Source organism: Vollenhovia emeryi, unplaced genomic scaffold, assembly GCF_000949405.1.
Source record: "Vollenhovia emeryi isolate VEMERY1.0 unplaced genomic scaffold, V.emery_V1.0 DF939206.1, whole genome shotgun sequence".
Classification (NCBI taxonomy): domain Eukaryota; kingdom Metazoa; phylum Arthropoda; class Insecta; order Hymenoptera; family Formicidae; genus Vollenhovia; species Vollenhovia emeryi.
Genome location: NW_011967160.1, coordinates 479,030 through 498,814, shown reverse-complemented (window position 1 = coordinate 498,814; position 19,785 = coordinate 479,030). Strand labels below are relative to the sequence as shown.

Below are 19,785 nucleotides of genomic sequence, written 5' to 3'. Positions count from 1 at the left end.
GCACGTAAAATACTCAATGTAAATTACACGGTTTTAGACATGTAAAATACTAGGTATTTTACGTCCTTAGTTTTTTACACATGTAAAATACGTCAACGCCGTATGCGCCCCTTCAGGCCGTTGCTAGAACTTCATTATCACCGCCATCTTTCCCTAACCAAACGTGTGGGTCGGCGTGGACGAGAGGAGACCAGAGGAGACGCGGTTTTTCCGGCGACGTAATCCAACGTAATCTATCCGAAGGATTATCTCGCCGACATACTCGCAAACATAAGTGCCTTTAGGAATATGTCGAAGAGTTCGGAGACCCCAACCCTTGCCCTTTGTGCGGAATAATTGAAACCGTTGCGTCAGTCCGTGCTGAATCACTCGGTTGTTGCATGTAATGCGGTTACAGTCGCAAGCCGGATTGCATTCAAACAACATTGGTGGATCTATGACAGAAATGTTATTTGGTAAAACATCAACCTTGATAAAATCATTTTCGTAGAGTAAACTCTTCCGTCATTGATTCCACTTCTGGGCTTGTTATAAAAGGCTCCTCTGGCTCTTACGAATAAGAGATCTTTAAACGTTGATATTTAAATGAGGGTACCTGCATAATTAAATTCTGCAGGTCTGTAAAATTCGAATCCGTTGACGGCGTTAACGACTGAACCGACTGAACATTTGTTAATTTAAAGGTTATGAGGGATTCACACTGCGGCCGATTTCCGATTTATGACATCCGATACCCAATAGGAGAGCACGTTTTCTAGAGACTCTAGTGACTAGTCTCTACACTCTCTACTCTAGCAAAGAAGTCGAGTGTCGTTACGTGTGATATTAGATATTAGCAGTGCTAAACCTAACACCTAACACTGCTAACGGGACTCTTCCAAGTTAGATAGTTTTAGACATGTATATTACGTTTTATATACATATTTGACGTAATATACACGTTTATTACGTGTAACGTAAAAAACCCTAAAATTTGTCAAATGTCCCAACCCTGCTCACGGCTTAAGGCTTAAGGCCATTCTACAATTGACCTCCAATGGCGACTTTGGCGATTTGGGTGACCTCTAATGGCGATTTGACAGTTTAAATATCTGGCAGCCCCGAGTGTGGGTAGCTTTTCCTCTCTTCCAGAGAGGAGGCGCGAGAAAAGTGAGGTTAGGCTTGCGCTCGCGGCGATGGCGGCGATAAAGGGCCTGGGCAGGAACATCCCTTACCTGCGGCAACAGGCCGCGGCCCTGCTCGGCAACACCAGCACCAGCGTCAAGTCGATCTGCGTGGTGGTGCTGTTTTCCTACTGCCTGTCCTTCTCCGAGGAGGCGGTGCGCATCCTGAGCGTCACGCCAGGTTACCTGCTGCCGCCGGTCTTCTGGTTCTGGACGGCCTTCAGCTTCTGCTTCCTCGAGATACACTTCTGGGAGGTGTGCGTGGACATCGTCACCGTCGGCCTCTGCGGCAAGCTGATCGAGCCCCTCTGGGGCGCCTTCGAGATGATGACGTTCTTCGCCATCGTCAACTTCGGCGTCGCCGTGCTCTCGGCGCTCTTCTACCTGTTCCTCTACATGTGCACCAACAACCCGGACCTGCTCTTCAACATACACATACACGGTCTGACCGGCTACATCGCAGGTACTCTTCTCCCGTCGACGCTCGGCTCGTCCTTTCGTGCACTGTCGCGGGCGCAATTTTTGCGTAACGGACTTTCTGCCGATCTACAACGCGCTCTTTGCGCCTAGAAATGTTCTATTTTGTGGCGAAACGTTGAGAACACTAGTGCAACTTGATAAATTGTACATTATCAGTCGTACGCTGTCAACAAATTTTTTAAACCTTGATTCGCCTCTTAAGATCGAACGTTTCCAGAAGCAAAGAGCACATTGTAGGTCAGGCTGCGGCGTCGGTACAATTTAGTGTTACTTTTTATCGTCTGCGCGTTAAATAGTCCAGAATGATGCCCTTTCTAACAAGAGCCTTCTCTTTGCGAGAAGATTTCTCCTTGAAAAGGGAATTTCTTAGAAATACGCTTCGATGCAGCTGCAGCTACACAGAGAATCTTATTCCGCAGGAGTCGCGGTGGCGGTGAAGCAAATAATGCCAGATCATATCTTGGTGAAGACACCTATTGGGAAGATCACCAACAGAAATATACCCTTGATGGTGTGGATCGTGGGATTGATATTGTGGCTCGTCGGCCTGCTGGAGGGTACTCATCCCACCATGTTCCTCAGCGGACTGTTGATATCCTGGACATACCTGAGATTTTATCAAAAGCACAACAACGGCACTCGAGGGGACATGGCGGACAACTTTACGTTCGCGAGGTGAGAGCTCTTCGGTTTGGATCAATATCCGTAAGATATTTGGAGTCCGATCTCGCCTTACCTTGGAACTTTTCCCCCCCGCAGTTTCTTCCCAAATGTCCTGCAGCCACCGATAGCCGTGGTGAGTAACACCATACACGGGTTTTTCGTGCGTATCGGACTGTGCCGAAAAGTAGTGAGAAGATTCGACATGTCCAACACGCCGCCCGGCTTGGTTATCAATCTTCCTGGTATCGATCCTCACGACAGCGAGCGACGCCGGTGAGTAGTCGCGGGACAAATGAATGCTCGCAGCCCCGATTCTCAATGAGTAACGTGTCGCGAGTCGTCACGTGCCGTTTTCTCATCCTTCCGAACGATGTCCACTTTGCAGGCAGATAGCGTTGAAAGCGCTGAGCGAGAGATTGAGCAGAGACCACGCGAAACCTTGGCAACCGGACAGGGCGAAGAAACACTCCCCAGTGCCTCCCGCGGTCTCCATACCGATACCCGAGTCCACCACACCCAAACCGCTCGCATCTCCACTCATTCCACAAGTCAATGTCAATATACATAATCATCCCTCTAGCAGTACGTGATTATACGAGACTGACTGATTTCAATAGGTTTACAAATTACACTGGAAAGCTTCTAAACACAAGTGTGAGGCGCAGGCTTGTAATATGGCTATACTCGATAATGGGTACAAATCCTATTTTTTTAATCGTGTATCTGTAAATATAGAGCGGGTTATCAATATAAGTACTAAAAATTTGTTTTTCGCGGAGAGCGGATACAGTTGAACTTCATAAAACTAATATATGTAGGATTCAGTTCATTAACTATTTTTATATACACTAAATTATTTATTTATTCATATAATATTCACGTATGATGAAATACAATACCGTGGAAAAATTGTACATTAAATAGCTTATGTAATCCGATAGGGAGATCTTAAGTCAGTAACTATTTTGATGCGAATATAAATTGCAAGTTTTTCATCTTACTCCTCCACGCAGAGTTGAGAGTTTCATTTTACAATACGTTAGAAACAAAAATTTCTGATTGGAAATTAATATACTGCCATTCAAGAGAAATGCTTAATAAATAAAAACGGTACGTCATATTTCTTGAAACTTTTATATATTTATTTTTGTGTACTAATAAAGTGTCTTTCACTATAAAATATCGTTGCATATAATGAATTATGGGATTATACTCTTTATTGAGTATCTTGTCACATTAATGCCAGTTTAAAAAGTAAATAATCTTTAAAAGTTTTGTATCGACATGTGAGAAAGGTAAAAATCAAGGTATCTTACGATGCTCTTTTCCAAGAAACGAAACAATTCTTTGTTATACTAAAGATGGTGTAAAAAAATTATGACATGAGAATTTTAATGTCACATAAAAAGGCGACCTCATAGGTTTACAGTGCCATATGATTAGAGCACACTATTCCATCAAAAAGTCCAATGATGATTAGATGACGAGATAATTAGATACTTCCAGTGCAATACACACAGCAACGTAATTCTGTCAAGAAAACATTAAAATTGAAGAAAGTGAAAATTCAATCTTGCTTTAAAATAAATTTTGTACTGTCGAAAACGCGGAAGAGATTGGATATTATGTCAATGTTTAACTTATACATGTATATGTTGAAATCGGCTAGTTATGAAGATGTGCAGGGAAAGTTCTGCACGTTTACATTTAAATTAAAACATATATATATATCTATATTTTTCCAATAAAATGTTCTAAATCATTATAATCGACATAGAATATAACATTAATTTGCTTTCTTATCATCAGCTCTAGTTTTTTAAGTTTCCGATGTTATACATGAAAATGTATAAAATTTTCAGTTTAGATTGCATAATTTTATTTTGTACAGGATCGTTTATTTTATGTAAATTGCGTAGTTAATGTTATAAAATGTATAACATTTTTCATTCATTCATAGATACATTCGTATATACATAAACGGGAGTGCGTGACGGGGGTGGAAGATAGTTTTAAAAATAATAACTGTAACGAATAATGAGATATCTTGTATATAAAACTTCACGATTACAGACGAAGTTGTAAATATACTTAAAGATTTATGTAAAGGGAACAAGAGTTATTAAAAAGGGGCAGTGATTATGTATAGCAAAGTTGCTATATATAATCATTCCATTTACATATAATGGAATGATATTAAAAGCTATTTTTATGTATGGTGTAAAATTTTGAAACTACGTGGTTGTATGTGTTCCGAGTAATTTTGGCCGTCTGTTTAACGCAATGTTATCGACGATCTTTTAAGTACTTTTATTATGAGTATTTAGTCAACTAATATTTATTACTGTCTGAAAAATGGAAGGCCAAAATTAATTGAGTGTGAATATGAGTATTTGTTGAATTCACAGGAAGAGAGCATGTTTTAAGAATCTAATGTAATTATTACATGCATATGTACATGTTATATATATATATAATATCATTAATTTTGTACATAAGTTACAATCGTTACAATCTGTACAATATTAAATTCTACCGACAAAATATCTTTATTGACTTTATTACCAATATACTTTACAGTCAACGTGGTCGGAAGAGAAAACAACTCGGAGGTTTGGGAAATGTTTTAAATAAATCTGTAAATATATTCCAAATGTTGGAACAATTACAACACTTAAAAACAATTAATACACCTTTTATCAAGAGATATGATTTCATTATTAACGTCTTGTACCAAATTTACAAATATATTATAAACTGCTGGCGATAACTCAAAATAATAAATGTATATATTTTAATTAAATCTTTATGATGGAACGCCAGCAATGTTTAATAGAACATAAAAAATACCGATGCGTCTGATTTTATCAGTAAAATGTCGAAAAATTCCGATAAAGTTATAATAAAAGCTAAATCAATTTTATTGCAAAATTAAAATGATGTGTCTCTTACCAGACATAAAACTATGTAGTCATAATATATATAAAATAATCTAAAATATATGTCATAAGCATTTGGAGACTTGTATATGCATATTATACATATGCATATTATACATATACATATATTATATAGATTAGGTTTGGTACGAAAACTTGTGGATTCTTGAAATTTTGTGCTTTTTAAATGACTTAATTAAGTTTAAGCGTTTATAGAATATATGGTAAGAGACACTTCAATTTTGCAATTTATTTATAATTGTAAAGTAATTCAGATAATTATATATGTAAATATTGAAATACAAAATCAACTACCTACGTGTAGATACAGATGCGCGTGATAGTAAAAAGAATTTTATTGCTGCAATTCAATATTCACTATTATCTGAATCATTGTACATTATAAATATATTGGGAAATTATATACATTTCTATAATTTCTACATCTTCCTTCATAAGGGAATTATTAATTAAAGCTCCGATATAAGCACATTTATGACAACCAATATATAGCATTTCCTTTTTCCTATGTTATTAGGATTATCAGATTTCGTTAAAGGAGCACAGAATCAACAGATTCGAAATAAAATAATCTTGAGTTTATTTTTTAAATATATTTCTTATTTGAATGGAAAAATATTTTTCCATTCAGAGAAATATATGCGAGACAGGATTGAGTGTCAAGCCTCACATCGTTTACGACTACTTTATCACCAATGCCAGCGGCACTCTCGTCCTTTTTTTATCTATAAAACTGCTGTTGATGTTGCGACCACTGTGGCTGCGGTGGCGGTGGAGGTTGTTGCTGAGACGGTGGACCGTATTGAGGTTCCTGGATATAACCGGTAGGTGATGGTCGTAGGGAAGTCTGCGCCGACGACACATATTGCTGCTGCTGCGGTGGCGGCGGTGGCGGCACATAGGACACCTGAGTGGGATGCTGCGGCTGCGGATAGTACTGTTGCGTTGGCTGCGACACCGGCGGTGGCACATTATAACCGCCGTAATTAACCGGCGGTGGCGGCGGCGGAGGCGGCGGCGGTGGCGCAGGATAATAATGATGACTCTGCTGTGAGTGAAGATCGTGCGCGGCCAGGGACGCCGTATCCTGGATCTGTACAGTGATGAGATTGGTCCGCATCGGAGCGTTACTTGGGGGTGGCGGTGGCGGTGCGGCGCTTTGCGCGTAACTTTGCATCGACATCATCGCCTGCTGTTGCTGTTGTTGTTGTTGCTGCTGCTGCTGCTGCTGTTGCTGCTGCTGCTGCTGCTGCTGCTGCCTGTGCTGCTGCCGATGTTGCTCTAACGTCGGCTGCTGATTCACCAGCGAATTCACACGTGGGTCGTTACCCATGATCGGTTGAACCATGTGCGATTGCACGGATTTGAGCCGCGTGTTCTGCATCTGCACGGAGGACACTTTCGTCAGCTGCGACTCCATCTCCGGCTTGGCGTGCACGTATTGCGGAGGATCGACCTGCATTCCTTGGACTGGTTGTGGCGCCGATATATGCCGATGATTAATATGAGCCTGCGGTAAATTGTAAAGTGCATTACATTTTATATGACATTTCTTATATAATTATTGTGTTCACATTTTTCATGGCACGAAGAGCTGCGATCCACTTAAACCTACAAGTGTTTCCAAGTAAAAAGTTTGATTAGTCAATCAGGACAAAGAAATCTGCTTTGAAGCATTTGCAGCAGCGAATGGACCGCAGCCTAAGATAGTTTAATGATAAATAATCATTGGAGTTTGATTTGACTTGGCGCAGCTCTCGGATTTGTTGCAAACAGCTCTAATAATCTACCCATAACGTCTCGTACTCTGTTGAGTTGAATAATGTTCTGTTCTGCTACGAAGATTGTTGATCCTTTGAATTCTTCCCGTTCACGCGAGTGAATACAAAAATTTTGGATGTAACAATATTTTTAAAGCTCTAATTTCATTACATCGTTAACTAATCATATATTGTACAAAAACTTCCTTGCGCGCTCAACGTATAATTTTATTGGCATTTATTTATATTCACCTGTAAATCTCGTTGGCTCAGGTACGTTCTCCTGCATCCAGCATTCCCATATCTCGTTCCACCATGCGTACACATGAATACGGTACCCAGACCGGTTTGCTCCACTCTGGATACCTTCTCCACACAACGAGGACAGACTTTGTCTTCTCTCTTGGCACAAGACAGGCAGAATACATGTTTGCAGGGTATCTGAAAATTATATTAAATGTAGATTTGAGAAAATGTAACGCAATAATTAGGAGTTAATTTAACTAGAGATAGGAGATCGCTCCACGTGGAGCGATCATTCACAATTGACGACTCTCAGGTTCCAGACCGTCATAACATATATTTCGGTATGAGACTTGTGAATAAGATCATTTTATGTGAATAACATAGATAATATAAACACAAAAGAGTATAAGGTGAGTGATAATCAGGTAACACCCATCTTAGTATCCAAAGCTTGGTATCTTTATTTTAAAAGACGCCAATACAAATTTACCTGTATCTACTTTTGTATTGATATCAGTCTTCGAAAAAATAACGAGTGCATCTTGTGTCAATAGGTCTATCCGCGTCGCATGCCCCAACATGCTCCTGCTTACCCCAACAACCAATACCGTCACTTAAATCGTAAATAAAATAACGGTACCAGCCGTTGGGGCAAACGGAGCACGTGGGGCATGCGGGCGCGAACAGACTTTATATCTCAAATCAAAGGAATTTAAGAGATACAAGTGCATCTGCACCTCTTGGTTGAATAAATTTAAGAGTCATCTCGACTCCGTATTTTGGATGACACAAAGTCAAGATACCAAAAGACTCTGATAAGAGCATCTAATGCTGACACGTGTAAATCCCTTAGTCCACTTGAACGGAGCGAAACGTACCATACGGCCATATATGAGAATAGGCTTCAAACACTTGTCGCAGCAATGTATCATAGGATTCAGCACTTTCTCCCCTATAAGATTCACCCGATGGTCCCATCTCAGGCGCAGCATCGGCTCGGGCGGGCCGCGGTTGATGGTCGTGAAGGTCGGCGCTTCCAGCTGCGATATGTCTGCCTCCAGGTCAAACTGCTCGAGAGAAGGCTGCTGAGTCACGGGGGGCTCGTGTTCGTCCTGCTCGCCGCCGACCGCTTCCACGGAGTTGTCCTCCGCTTGTTGCGGAGTGTCCTCATCGTCGCTTTCAATGACCTGCGAGCGGTTTCAATGCGTCAGTGCCGTACATCGAATTGCAGTTTGGTCGAAAACACAAGTGCTTGTTACTTGTTACATAAATTTATCTTAAAAAGCCGGTCACATCGGGTAACAATATCGACAGGGGAAGCTCTATTGCGTAGAAGACGAGCTCAGTTCTGTAAATGGCGAAATCAGTTCTGCGATTGCACGAATTATTCGTACTGATCTTCGAACGTAATTTAACAAAATTGTTCACACTTTACTGACAGAATGGAAATTTCAAAGGCGCACAATATACTCTTGGCTGCAACATTTATATGGCAGCCACTCTGAGATTTACCTTGACCTGCTTCTTGGTTCGTCCTCTAGTTCGTCCCCGGGCACGTCCGCGAGCTCTGCCACGAGCTCTGCCCCTCATTCTCTTACCTCCATTCTCCTCCATCACTGAAATGAAAATGTCAGACTTGACTCCATCATAACCAGTTCGCCCATACCTTGATATCCCGGCAGATCAAACTGTTTGCTTGCTTTTACGAATAACAATGTCCAATTTCTCTTTCAATAAGAATTTATCAACAGAAGAGAGGATAACCACCAGCAATTTATTTGTGCATTGTTTGCAGCTGATCCACGAGACACAAGCCACGTAAATTTTCAACGATTAGGACATAACACTTAGAAGATTTAAATTGAGAACGATGAAATGTACATTCGGAGTCTGAGTCAGAAACAATGTTCATGTCGCCAAGCTAGCGTTTCCTCGGGGAAGATCGAATTCCTGGCGCTCCCTGATCGGTAACGTTTAGGTTACGTTCCAGACGGTAATCCCGGCGCTTCTCGGCGGACAAAGGCGACGATTCGTTGGAAGGGCGAGACTCACCGCGAATGGCGATACTCACAATTGGAGCCTGATCAAACGGGGTGCGTTTGTCTCGTCTAGTGCCGCCAAATAGCGAATGTTATCACAACATGCCGTCGGCGATCCGTGCGGTCGGGCGGCGCGATCGGTCTGTTGATAGACTGTGATAAACGGAGCACGGACGCGCATGAGCGTCGAACGTCAACACTGAAATACTCTGTTCGAATATATGACAGAGCCGCAGTTTACCAGAAAGTCGTAATACGTTCTTATTGACGCAACAATCTCCATCTTCGGCTGAAAACACATTTTGCACTTTCAGAATTTCCGTCCCGTTAATAAAATGTGAACAATATAATATTAAATTTAAATATCATTCCCTAGTAGTGCATTGGCTATAAAACATTGCCTAAATATTGGTCCAATGTTGGTTACATTAAAGATGCATTGGCCGATATTGTTCAACGTAGAGCCAATATTGGCCATGAAATAAATATAAACATTGCACGACAATGATTACAGTCTAACACTAGATTTGTATTGGAAGTGCATTGGCCGATACTCAACAATGTAGCAACATTATTGGTCTAATATTGTGTCAATATTGGCCCAGTATAGCAATATCGGTCCAATATTGACAAAACGTTAGACCAATGTTGCTAAACAGACATATTGGTTAAAGGCCCCATCTTGCAACATTCGATCAATATTGGAAATACTAGATTTACATTATTTCCCAATATCGCGCCATTGGTCCGATACAGCAATATTGGTCTAATCTTAGGCTTGTTTTCTGTTCCTACACTAGTGAACTAGTGCAATAAATTGGAGTAAGACAAGCATATTTTTTCTCATTCTAGCTTACTGCACTAGTTCACCAGTGCAGGAACAGAAAACAAATCCATTGACACAATATTAGACCAATATTGGTAAATAAATATATTGGTTAAAGGCGTCCATCTTACAACATTAAACCAACATTAAGAACACTAGATTTACATGATTTCCCAATATCGCGCCAATATATTGTGCTGCTAGGGTTGTTACTATCGAATCAAGCGAAACCAGCATAAATTAACGAACGAAGGTGACGTTTGTACATTTCGCCCGGCGAGAATCGACAAGCAACTGAAGCAACTCGGCTTTCTTCTTCCTCCTCCTCCTCCTACTCCTCCTCGGACATTCGTGTCCAGTTCGGAGCCTTCGGACGTGGCGCTACGCTAGTCCTTTCAGCCGTTACTTTTCAATCGACCCTTTGCGAGCGTAAGAATCTGCCGATTACCAGTCCATTACTTTCTACAATCGCGGTTAGGCTTCTTTGAAAGTTCATTACCCGTCGCCGTTGAGTTGGCGCACGCGCGAGAAGGGCAGCCCCACCCCCCCCCCCCCCGTCAATCAACGGGCGCGACGGCCATTCATTGAAACGTTTATCCCCATGCGACGTAAGTACGCGTTCGTTGCCGTGGAAACGATATTACGCCGGAACGCGGAGCGCAGGGCCGTACGTAGCGGTCGCGGCGCCCGTCGCAGGTGACAGTAGTTCATTTTCGTCAATGTAGATTAAGTTTAATGTTGATTGGATCCTCACTATTCTTTTCCAATTATTGAAACGAGAAAAGGACGAAAAAAAACATGAATTAAACGGAGATCAAAGTCACGTCCGCATTGGCGGAAATGGACATTAGAAATTTTGATAAAAATCAATATCCATTTTTTCCGATAACTTTAATCTCGGTCCAACGTACTCCAGATAGCAATGCGTGTCTAAACGGCGTCACGAAGACATCTACGTCGCTTAACTCTAAGCTCAGCTTGGCAAGAATTGGATGGTAAAAATCCATGTCCATTTCTAGCGATGCGAATTGACCCCGGTTCAACCTACACTTTCAAGTAAGTCGAACCGAGCTCGAAGTTAATCCGCGTTGATAAAAAAAAAGGAGCATCCGCCGCACCGCCATTGCGATCGGACACGAGTGCGGAAGGGGCGGAGGCGCCTTTGCCAGCTAACGCCCTAACGGTTACGGCACTGGGCGTTGTACTCCGCGTACGGTGCGAATCAAAAGGGACGCGCGCGCGGCGGCAACAATAACGTCTCCGCGGGAACAGGTGCCTTGGCTGCTTGAGCGCGGTGGCGGCGGCGGCGACGGTGCGGGCGGTAACAGACGGAGAGGATGTCCTGCTGCACCGGTAGCAAGAGCGAGGAGCGCGCCGAGCCGACGCGGGTGCGAGGATGCACCGACGTCGTCTGGCTCTGCCTCTTCGTCGCGTTCTGGTTTCTCATGGTATGCACACAGTTGACGCTACACACCCGCCCCGACGTGCCACGCGTTCGTTTCTCCTTTTCTTACTTTCACGAAGAGCGTCCGCACGGCCGGCGACCCTTCGGGCTTATCCGCGACAGCCGGGTGTCACGAAGACAGAGTCCGCAGAGCGTTTATATCACTACAAGTTTTGTCGGCGGAGAGAGACTATCTGGCGTGGAGTCTGACGTACGTGATGGAGAAGTTGGTCAATGAAACACGACGGCGGGCTTAAGTAGATTTGGACGTGCTTTCGTCCAACAGGCTCCAGTTGGTCTTCTGTCATCTGTCTGCTGTTACGTTACGTCACAAGGTCTGCCATCGGGGCACGAGTTTGTGTGAACGCGGTTGGGCTCGATCTGCCCGCAATTTCCGCTTGCGTTCCTGCTGGCAAAACTGCAGCTGTTAACGTATTGCTCGTTTGACTGATGTCTGATTGATGATGTATGACAGTTTGGCATAGAACTTTAGGATTCCCAAATTGTTGTTCCGCTGAGAAAAGGGCACTTTTTCTTGCTTGTGATTTGTAGCTTTTACAAGTGAACCTTTTTGGAGCTTGTTGTCTGACGCGAACATTTATTTGCCTACAGATCTTGATCGCTGCCTTCGCGATAGTCTACGGCAATCCCATACGGCTCATAAATGGATACGACAGTTTCGGGAACACGTGCGGCGTGAAGAACAACCCAAAGTTCGGCAGCATGGAGCTTTCCGGGCAAGATACCAGCGACAAGCCGTCAGTCTCACACATTTCCCTCTGATTTATATTTAGAGCGTCCATTCCTGGCGACCGCTCTTCTGAAAACCCACACTTTGTCACGCTTCAGATACCTGTTCTTCCTGGATATAAGTAATGTCACGCAGTCATTGAAGATTTGCGTGAAGAAATGCCCCGACCGAATTCTGTCGACCATCGAGGACATCTGTAAATTTTACAAAGAGACGGGATCGCAGCTGTGCCACGACAGGCCGGGCGGTGATTTCAGCGCGTGCAAGAACCAGAGCAGTATGTTCAAGAACGGGTCTTGCCCCGAGCGACCGGTCTACCCCAGCACGCCCGTTTTAAATCGCTGCATACCTAAGGCGGTGAAGGAAGTGAGCGAGACAATAATCTCCAACTTGTACGGCGTAATCAACTCGTGGGACGTGATCGAGCAGGTCTTGGGAGACCTGTGCAAAACCTGGAAGCACATTCTGGCGCTGGCTTTCCTCGCCTGTGGTAGGAATTTAGCGTATTGTCGCATGACACCGAATACATACAAGCTGCATACTCAGTTGATTATTTTCTTCCAGTTTTATCTTTCTTTACGATAGCCATCTTTCATTTAATGGCAACTATGGTGACGTGGATTGTAATCGTGCTTGTGAGCATTGCTTCCACAGGTGAGTTACATTTGGGAAAGATAATATGAGAAGATTTTCTCAATAAATATATATATATGTATACAAGAAAGTTTCCTATTATGAGATGAGACTTCTAATATCAGATAGCAGGTTTTCAACATACAAATTCAATCACAAATCTTTTTTCGCGACGATCACACGATCTAACAATGAATGTTTCATTAAACAGATCTCACTCCAAGAGCAATAAGTTCATGGTGGAGCCAACAGATGATATCTATTAATTCAGTAGAAATCTCGCTATTTCATGTTAAGATCCTATCTCGTATATAATAGGGGACTTTCCTCTATATTTATTTGTAGCAATAATAAAAATTATTCAAGTTTTATTATAAGAAACATATTATGTCATAGTTGGCACTGTTCTTTTATGGATGACGTATGTTGATATTAAGAAAACCTTGGACAAAACTGATCCAAACGAACTTCTTGAAGAAGCTGTCAGAAATGAAAGAGCATTTCTCGCATTTTCCATTATCGCTACTATTATCACTGTAAGTATCCTTTTATAATGAAAAAAAGGAAGATATGTATACACGCATGCATTTATTAATATTTTATTACAAATAACAGATTATTCTCTTTCTGATAACAATCTTTTATCTTGCAGGTAATTTTACTGTTTCTTTCATGTATATTACGCAAACGCATCAGCTTTATGGCGGCGCTGTTCAAAGAGAGTGCAAAATGTTTAAAAGAACTACCGGGCCTATTTGTCCAGCCAATCTTAACATTTATATCTTTGATATTGTTTTTTGCCTTTTGGGTATTTGTAATTCTTTGTCTTGCAACAGCAAGTAGGTACCTTGCAGTATTTCGTCAGGAAACAAGTTTATTTTGTGACCAAAAATAACTTTTCTGTGCTTCGTTACAGATTATCCCGAGACAAAATCAGTGCAGATGTACAAAAACGCAATATTTGATCCTGTGAACTTGAGCATGATTGGTGCAAACGCTCCATTAATTGAGGAGAAAAAAATAGATTTTTCTCTTGATTCTTTCAAAAGTAATATATCGTTTCATACATTGCGTACACATGCGTATCTTATAAATCATACAGAAAATCAAATAAAATAGGTTATTAAACATTTTAGCTTTCACTCTCGTGGAATACGTTGACGCGACTTGGGTGAAATACATGTGGTGGGTGTATCTTATAGGACTGATATGGATATCGGAATTTATTGTTGGGTGTCAAGACATGGTAATAGCGGGTTCTGTTGCCCACTGGTACTTTAGGTAATATTTTACAACACACTGATGTAGGATTATGTCAGGTATACTTTATTAATTATTAATCGCCAATTTTCTTTATTAGAGGTAAAAACAGCAGCTCGTTTCCAGTGTGTTCATCCATAGGACATTTAGTCTGCTATCACATGGGCTCCGTGGCGTGCGGATCACTTTTGATAACCATTTTTAAGTTGCCTCGATTGATTTTAACGTATCTGCACGCCAAGTAAGTTTCTCCGTAAAGGAAAGGAACCAGATCTAATGATCCGCATTTTCTATCAAGGATCTTTCGGTTCCTTGATTAGATTCCTAAGTACATGTGAGCTTCTCTTTTGCAGATTTGAAAAAACTAAGGAAACATCTCCATGCGCTCAGTGTGGCATGAAGTTCTGCATTTGCTGTTTCTACTGCCTGGAGAAATTCATTCGATATATGAATCATAATGCGTACACCGTTGTTGCTATAGAGGGCACCCACTTTTGCAACGCGGCCAGAATAGTACGTTCTAACACTTTTATATTTATAACGAGCAGAGATTGAAAAGAAATAATAGGTGTAATACTTTATAATAGAGTAACATATGTTATTAATATAACAAGATGTGTACAAATTTGTCTTATATCTGTAAATTTGTATTTTCTTTAAGGCCTATACGACACTCGTCAATAACGCTCTTCAAATAGCCGTGATCAATGGATTCGGCGATTTTATATTGTTCCTGGGAAAGTGTTTCGTTACAGCTGCAACCGGAAGCGTCGCATTGCTTCTCATGAGACAAGATCCTGATCTACACTTTTACGCCATTCCGATCTTCATCGTTTGCGTTTTTTCATTTTTCATCGCTCATTGTATAATTTCTCTTTACGAGGTGAGCAAAACACGCGTCATATATCAATCAGTACATCTCATGTGAGAATGATTTATTAAGTAAGATCTTTCATAATGAATTAATTCGTTGTTTTAGACGGTTATTGACACGTTGTTCCTATGCGTGTGCGAGGACAAGAATTTGAACGGAGAAAACGGAAAGTGGCGTCAGTCTGCGTTGGCACAACTCGGAGCCTCTAGCAGCAATGCAAACGGACAGCAGTCTCAAGAAATGACACCGATGAACGAATAAGTATCTGATACCTTAAACATATCTTTTTCATACACATTTTTGTACACACAGTTTTTTTTATATAATAGAATACTTACTTTTGCATTATCTCACTCGTGCATCTAATAGGACTAATAAGGACTAATGAGAGTACATTCCTTTCGATGTTCACGCGTGCAATGTTTGTATTGCAAATAACTTTACAAGAAACTTGTCTCGAGAGCTATTTTTATAATGTGGTTAGATATATTTCAATCATGTGAAGATATATGTATGATCGTTCATAACATATTTTTAATATATTACGAGATATATGGATAACAATACTATTATAAAGCGAAATGTCTACTTCTATCTAATTGTACGTGATTTTACAATGTCGTAATTTCTTTTTGTTTGGTGTTTAAAGTATGAACGTTTATCTCTTAGGACTATAGGTTTTCTTTTGTGATAAATCATTGCCAAAATTTTTGGAATTATTGTTTAATTTTTTGCTATCTTAAGGATGCTTGGATAATTTTAATTGGTATGCAAAAATCTCGTAATCGCACACACAACAAATAATTTACTATTTGATAATGTGAACGAATTATGCTTGTTAACCAAAATGGCGTCAATTAATTACGTACTTTAAGATCAGCTTGTACTTAGCGCTAACTTTTGATTTAACTGCCAGATTTTAAGATACTAAATAATATTTTATAATATTCACTAGAATCATTGAAAAAGAGATTAAACTACGATAATGTGTTTTATAAGAATATTTTATTTTATGGAATGTGTGTATTTTATTGATTATTCAATACTGTATATCGAATTGATGATGCAATGAGCAAAATATAGATTAGATTTATTAGTCTTTTCTAAACTTTGTATCATCAGAGTGCCATTGCACAAGCTAAAAACTCTGTGTCTTAAAGATATTTGTTGTAATAAGAGAATAAGGTACTAATATTTGTAGATTTTAAATGCACATAAAAAAAAGGCAAGTGCAAGTCAATGTTACAAAGAAAGTACAATTATTACAAAGACCTATGCAACAAAGTGCAATTATTTGTAGTCGAAAAATTTTCCATGTGCAAGATTATTCATTATATTGATGTCGTAAATGGAAAATCTATTTTCTAAACTTTACACAATTTTCATTCCTTCCAGATATTTTGAAATAAAATAATTGAAAATTTAATTTACACCTTTAGATGATAAGAGGCTTTCATATTTTGATGTACAAAATATTTTAAGCTATTTTAATAAAATGTATTAAGCAGCTATTTGTACGAGATAAGCTAAAAATATATACACATGTATCTCTAAGATAAATTTAAAATAAGCTGGACATATGAATAACGAAGTACAAAATAGTATGAATCAAGAAATTCTCAATATTCAACGATATTAATAATACATCACATCACCGACCAGAATATTAAGCAGTGTATTTTTCCCAAATATACATGTTCGTAATTGGAGAGAAATTTTTGTCGGTAGATTGTATCTAAAGAATTTGCAGGCACAATACTTTTAAAGAAAATTCAAAGTTTATTATATATTTATACATATATATACTTAATATTGTGTATGCGATTAATATGTCGTAAGATTATTCAGTTACTCTTCATGAAATTATACATCATATGAATAAAATAAAAACTGGGAAATTTATTTTTATCATTCTATATTGAATGCTAATCAAACACCCATAAAACGTAAGAAATTATTTCTTCTTCTGTAGTAAACATTTTATCGGATATCCTTGTTTCGCAAATATTAGTATTAAACACATTTATTTCATAAATAGATCTAACATAAAATCACTTAAAAGTGAGATTTTATTTATTGTTTAAAATCATATTAATTTTACTTGTCTTAAATATAGATGTTAAATAATTCTCTGTAATACAAAAGAACATTCTTATTTAGACTTTATCATATTTTTTATTAACAGTATTACAAAATCATTACATTTATTTTATCTTCTTCTTTAAAGCTTTTGATTTTACAAATTTTGCTTTTTTACCTTTTTTAGCTACAGCAGGCTTCTTTTTTATCTGTCTCACCTTATTTTTCCCTTTGATTTTCACAGGTTCTTTTACGTTTTCACTTTTATCAGTCTTAAATTTTTCTTCCATTTCTATTGCTTTCTCCAATGCATCACCCTTAAATATCTCATCTGTGGGATTAAATGCATAAGAGAATTCTGGTTTAGTTGCCTGTCGTACCATTTTCTGCTCCACTCTGTTTGTATAATTGTTGGCAGCCTTCTTCTTCAAGGATTGCCGAAACTGAAAGTTTTTAAATAATAAGAGATACAATATTTTACAGATAATAATAAAACCAAGTCAATCATAGTAGTGTACGCATCAAATACAAAATATAACGTTGTGTTACCTTAGCAGGGGAAATATAATGGGGATTATCCCACAAGGTGTCACTGCCGAAACTCCCACCGAATATCTTGACCGGATTCAAGACGAACCTCGGGCCAATTTCGGTCAATGCGCCGTCCTCCGTTAAGATTTGGAAATTTCGAAACCATATCCTGTTGTCCAGAATAGTAAACGTGTATACATGATCGATGAACGGCTGGCTTTTAGGATGATGATTTGGCACACCAAAGATCTGCGTCAGCAATTCCTTCAGAAGAATGTAGTGCGCGTGAGTAGTAAAATTTTCATCAAACGACAGTAACGGCCGAGAGCCCCTCAAGCAGTTTCCTGTCATCTTCAGCTCTCCCATTGTATGAACTGCAGAGAGTCAAATAATTATTATACAATGTTCTCTAAAATCTATACATATTGCATTAACAATAGTGTAAATAATAATTACTATTCTCTACGAGAAACTTTGCGCTCGGGCCAGTGGGCACATTGGCGAGCCACACGTAAAGATCTCGCTTCATCCGGCCTTCGAACAGGACAGCCTTGTTGCAGTGTTTCATCTCGCACATCTCGTTCACCACTTGCAGGTTCCTGCTGCGTTCCATCTTGCACTCCGCACGGTGATGCGGCATCAGTTTCCTCAGGTCCTCCATGAGATGTCGATGCCTGTGGTTGATACCTCGAGTCGCAAACACCAGCACCCGTTGTCTGTTGATCCATTTCACCTGGGCGAGAAAATTGTCGTTTAAATCTTACTTTTCACTGCTAGACAAATCCGTAAAACAAATCTATTACAAGCGGTAACAAAGAGAGACAAGCCCTAATTGTTCCTTCGAATCTTTAACTCGACGGGTCTCATTGAACACGTTGCTTGAAAAGAACCTCTCGATGTATCTTCTAAAACATATTTCTGTTCGTTTAAACTCAAGCCTGGTCTACAATGTGCTCTTTGCGCCTAGGAACAGTCTATTGTGTGGTCAATGTTTAAAAAATTTGTGCGTTTATAAATTGTACAGTATACATTGTACAATCATACAATTGTCGATAACTGCTTAAGCGTTTTAATCTGTTTATATAAAATGGAATGTTTCTAGATGAGAACAATACACTGTGGATTAGGTTCAACGCTCGACAATGATGAAGTTACATGAAGTAATAACTGGAGGTGTGACATTTTGATGTTATCTTTATACGCAAAATGTCGCAAAATGCCCCAGGAACGTTTTTAATGTTATTTCTTGACATCTTGGAGTCTCCAACTTCGTTTTAACACGTTTTTAAAACGCAAAATGACCCTCAACACGCAAAATAGCATTCAAGCAACATCAATGTTGTGTCTTAAACCATAGAGACTTATGTTTAAGACTAGTTTTTGGTTTACTTCTTTTTAGACACGTTGCTGCTTTCATAGCTTGAAAACGATGTGTAATTTCAGTAACTTGTTCCTTAAGAAATGTCGCAAATTGTTCTATCAAAACATTGAGACCCGGTTTTCCCAACGTTGCTTGGCTTTATGGTTAGCTCGATTCGTTCTTTGCCTCTTTCTGAGGTAACAGTTAGAGAGAGACGGAGAGCGAATTAAACTAAGTTTAAAGTTAAGCGACGTCGGTGAAACCGGGCCCCAAGTCGTCTCATTGAAGCCCTGCACGCCTCTGGTCACGGCATTATCAAAGACATTGTGAAAGTAATGTAAAATCCGGCGAAACAAAACGCAAGAGGTATTAAAAAATAACACGAAAATAACGCAAGATCTGGAAAAGCAAAACGCAAAGCAATGCCAGAAAATAACATGAAAATTTCACAGCTCTAGTAGTAACATTTAGGTTATTCGCATACCTTCTTAGCGGCAGGTTCGTCCGACGTAACCTCCTCCACCTCGTCTTCCTTCTGCTTCAGTTTCTTCTTCGCCATTCTAAGAACAAACGAGAAGTAAGAATAAAGGCGACAATAGTTTTCTATGGTTTCCTAACCGCACGAGAGAGCGAGGGTTACCCGAAACAACACGTGTTCGCGCTGCTATGCCACGACACGAAATGGGTTAACTGCTCGACGATGCCCGAAGGCCATT

The 19,785-nt window shown here is 39.9% G+C and overlaps 4 protein-coding genes across 7 annotated transcripts; 2 read left to right on the top strand and 2 right to left on the bottom strand.

Annotated features, from left to right (window-relative positions):
* The first annotated feature begins 1,101 nt into the window (after nucleotides 1-1,101).
* On the top strand, nucleotides 1,102-4,850 carry LOC105561509 (transmembrane protein 115). The gene is made up of 4 exons (XM_012011553.1): nucleotides 1,102-1,626; nucleotides 2,063-2,318; nucleotides 2,403-2,579; nucleotides 2,692-4,850. The coding sequence occupies exons 1-4, from the start codon at nucleotides 1,176-1,178 to the stop codon at nucleotides 2,894-2,896; spliced, it is 1,089 nt and encodes a 362-aa protein (XP_011866943.1). The 5' UTR covers nucleotides 1,102-1,175; the 3' UTR covers nucleotides 2,897-4,850.
* Nucleotides 4,691-10,618, bottom strand: LOC105561510 (E3 ubiquitin-protein ligase Hakai-like). Of its 3 annotated transcripts, XM_012011556.1 has the most exons (7): nucleotides 10,404-10,618; nucleotides 9,154-9,600; nucleotides 8,785-8,888; nucleotides 8,151-8,459; nucleotides 7,279-7,467; nucleotides 6,292-6,776; nucleotides 4,691-6,234 (listed from the first exon to the last, which is right to left on the bottom strand). In XM_012011556.1, the coding sequence occupies exons 2-7, from the start codon at nucleotides 9,182-9,184 to the stop codon at nucleotides 5,988-5,990; spliced, it is 1,365 nt and encodes a 454-aa protein (XP_011866946.1). In that variant the 5' UTR covers nucleotides 9,185-9,600; nucleotides 10,404-10,618; the 3' UTR covers nucleotides 4,691-5,987. The 3 variants fall into 3 exon arrangements, with proteins under 3 accessions (XP_011866946.1, XP_011866944.1, XP_011866945.1); XM_012011554.1 differs by having other exon boundaries at nucleotides 4,691-6,776; XM_012011555.1 differs by having other exon boundaries at nucleotides 4,691-6,776; nucleotides 9,344-9,600.
* A 698-nt stretch (nucleotides 10,619-11,316) lies between these two features.
* Nucleotides 11,317-16,989, top strand: LOC105561508 (CTL-like protein 1). Its single transcript, XM_012011552.1, has 12 exons — nucleotides 11,317-11,585; nucleotides 12,194-12,339; nucleotides 12,431-12,822; nucleotides 12,897-12,986; nucleotides 13,362-13,501; nucleotides 13,618-13,804; nucleotides 13,882-14,013; nucleotides 14,102-14,246; nucleotides 14,326-14,466; nucleotides 14,579-14,738; nucleotides 14,887-15,108; nucleotides 15,205-16,989. The coding sequence occupies exons 1-12, from the start codon at nucleotides 11,475-11,477 to the stop codon at nucleotides 15,358-15,360; spliced, it is 2,022 nt and encodes a 673-aa protein (XP_011866942.1). The 5' UTR covers nucleotides 11,317-11,474; the 3' UTR covers nucleotides 15,361-16,989.
* A 94-nt stretch (nucleotides 16,990-17,083) lies between these two features.
* LOC105561505 (ribosome biogenesis protein BRX1 homolog) lies at nucleotides 17,084-19,769 on the bottom strand. Of its 2 annotated transcripts, none has more exons than XM_012011545.1 (6): nucleotides 19,710-19,769; nucleotides 19,554-19,629; nucleotides 18,166-18,442; nucleotides 17,728-18,083; nucleotides 17,357-17,621; nucleotides 17,084-17,230 (listed from the first exon to the last, which is right to left on the bottom strand). In XM_012011545.1, the coding sequence occupies exons 2-6, from the start codon at nucleotides 19,626-19,628 to the stop codon at nucleotides 17,169-17,171; spliced, it is 1,035 nt and encodes a 344-aa protein (XP_011866935.1). In that variant the 5' UTR covers nucleotide 19,629; nucleotides 19,710-19,769; the 3' UTR covers nucleotides 17,084-17,168. The 2 variants fall into 2 exon arrangements, with proteins under 2 accessions (XP_011866935.1, XP_011866936.1); XM_012011546.1 differs by having other exon boundaries at nucleotides 19,688-19,745.
* Nucleotides 19,770-19,785: the final 16 nt, after the last annotated feature.

Coding starts and splice junctions, on each gene's coding strand:
- LOC105561505 (XM_012011545.1), bottom strand. CDS start 19,628: ATGGCGAAGAAGAAACTGAAGCAGAAGGAAGACGAGGTGGAGGAGGTT. Junction 18,084..18,165: donor AAAGTTTCTCGTAGAGAATA/GTAATTATTATT, acceptor GACTCTCTGCAG/TTCATACAATGGGAGAGCTG. Junction 17,622..17,727: donor ATTATATTTCCCCTGCTAAG/GTAACACAACGT, acceptor AAAAACTTTCAG/TTTCGGCAATCCTTGAAGAA.
- LOC105561510 (XM_012011554.1), bottom strand. CDS start 9,184: ATGAACATTGTTTCTGACTCAGACTCCGAAT. Junction 8,460..8,784: donor GAACCAAGAAGCAGGTCAAG/GTAAATCTCAGA, acceptor AACCGCTCGCAG/GTCATTGAAAGCGACGATGA. Junction 6,777..7,278: donor TGAGCCAACGAGATTTACAG/GTGAATATAAAT, acceptor AATTTACCGCAG/GCTCATATTAATCATCGGCA.
- LOC105561508 (XM_012011552.1), top strand. CDS start 11,475: ATGTCCTGCTGCACCGGTAGCAAGAGCGAGGAGCGCGCCGAGCCGACG. Junction 13,502..13,617: donor TTATCGCTACTATTATCACT/GTAAGTATCCTT, acceptor TTTATCTTGCAG/GTAATTTTACTGTTTCTTTC. Junction 14,467..14,578: donor TTAACGTATCTGCACGCCAA/GTAAGTTTCTCC, acceptor TCTCTTTTGCAG/ATTTGAAAAAACTAAGGAAA.
- LOC105561509 (XM_012011553.1), top strand. CDS start 1,176: ATGGCGGCGATAAAGGGCCTGGGCAGGAACATCCCTTACCTGCGGCAA. Junction 1,627..2,062: donor TCTGACCGGCTACATCGCAG/GTACTCTTCTCC, acceptor CTTATTCCGCAG/GAGTCGCGGTGGCGGTGAAG. Junction 2,319..2,402: donor GACAACTTTACGTTCGCGAG/GTGAGAGCTCTT, acceptor TCCCCCCCGCAG/TTTCTTCCCAAATGTCCTGC.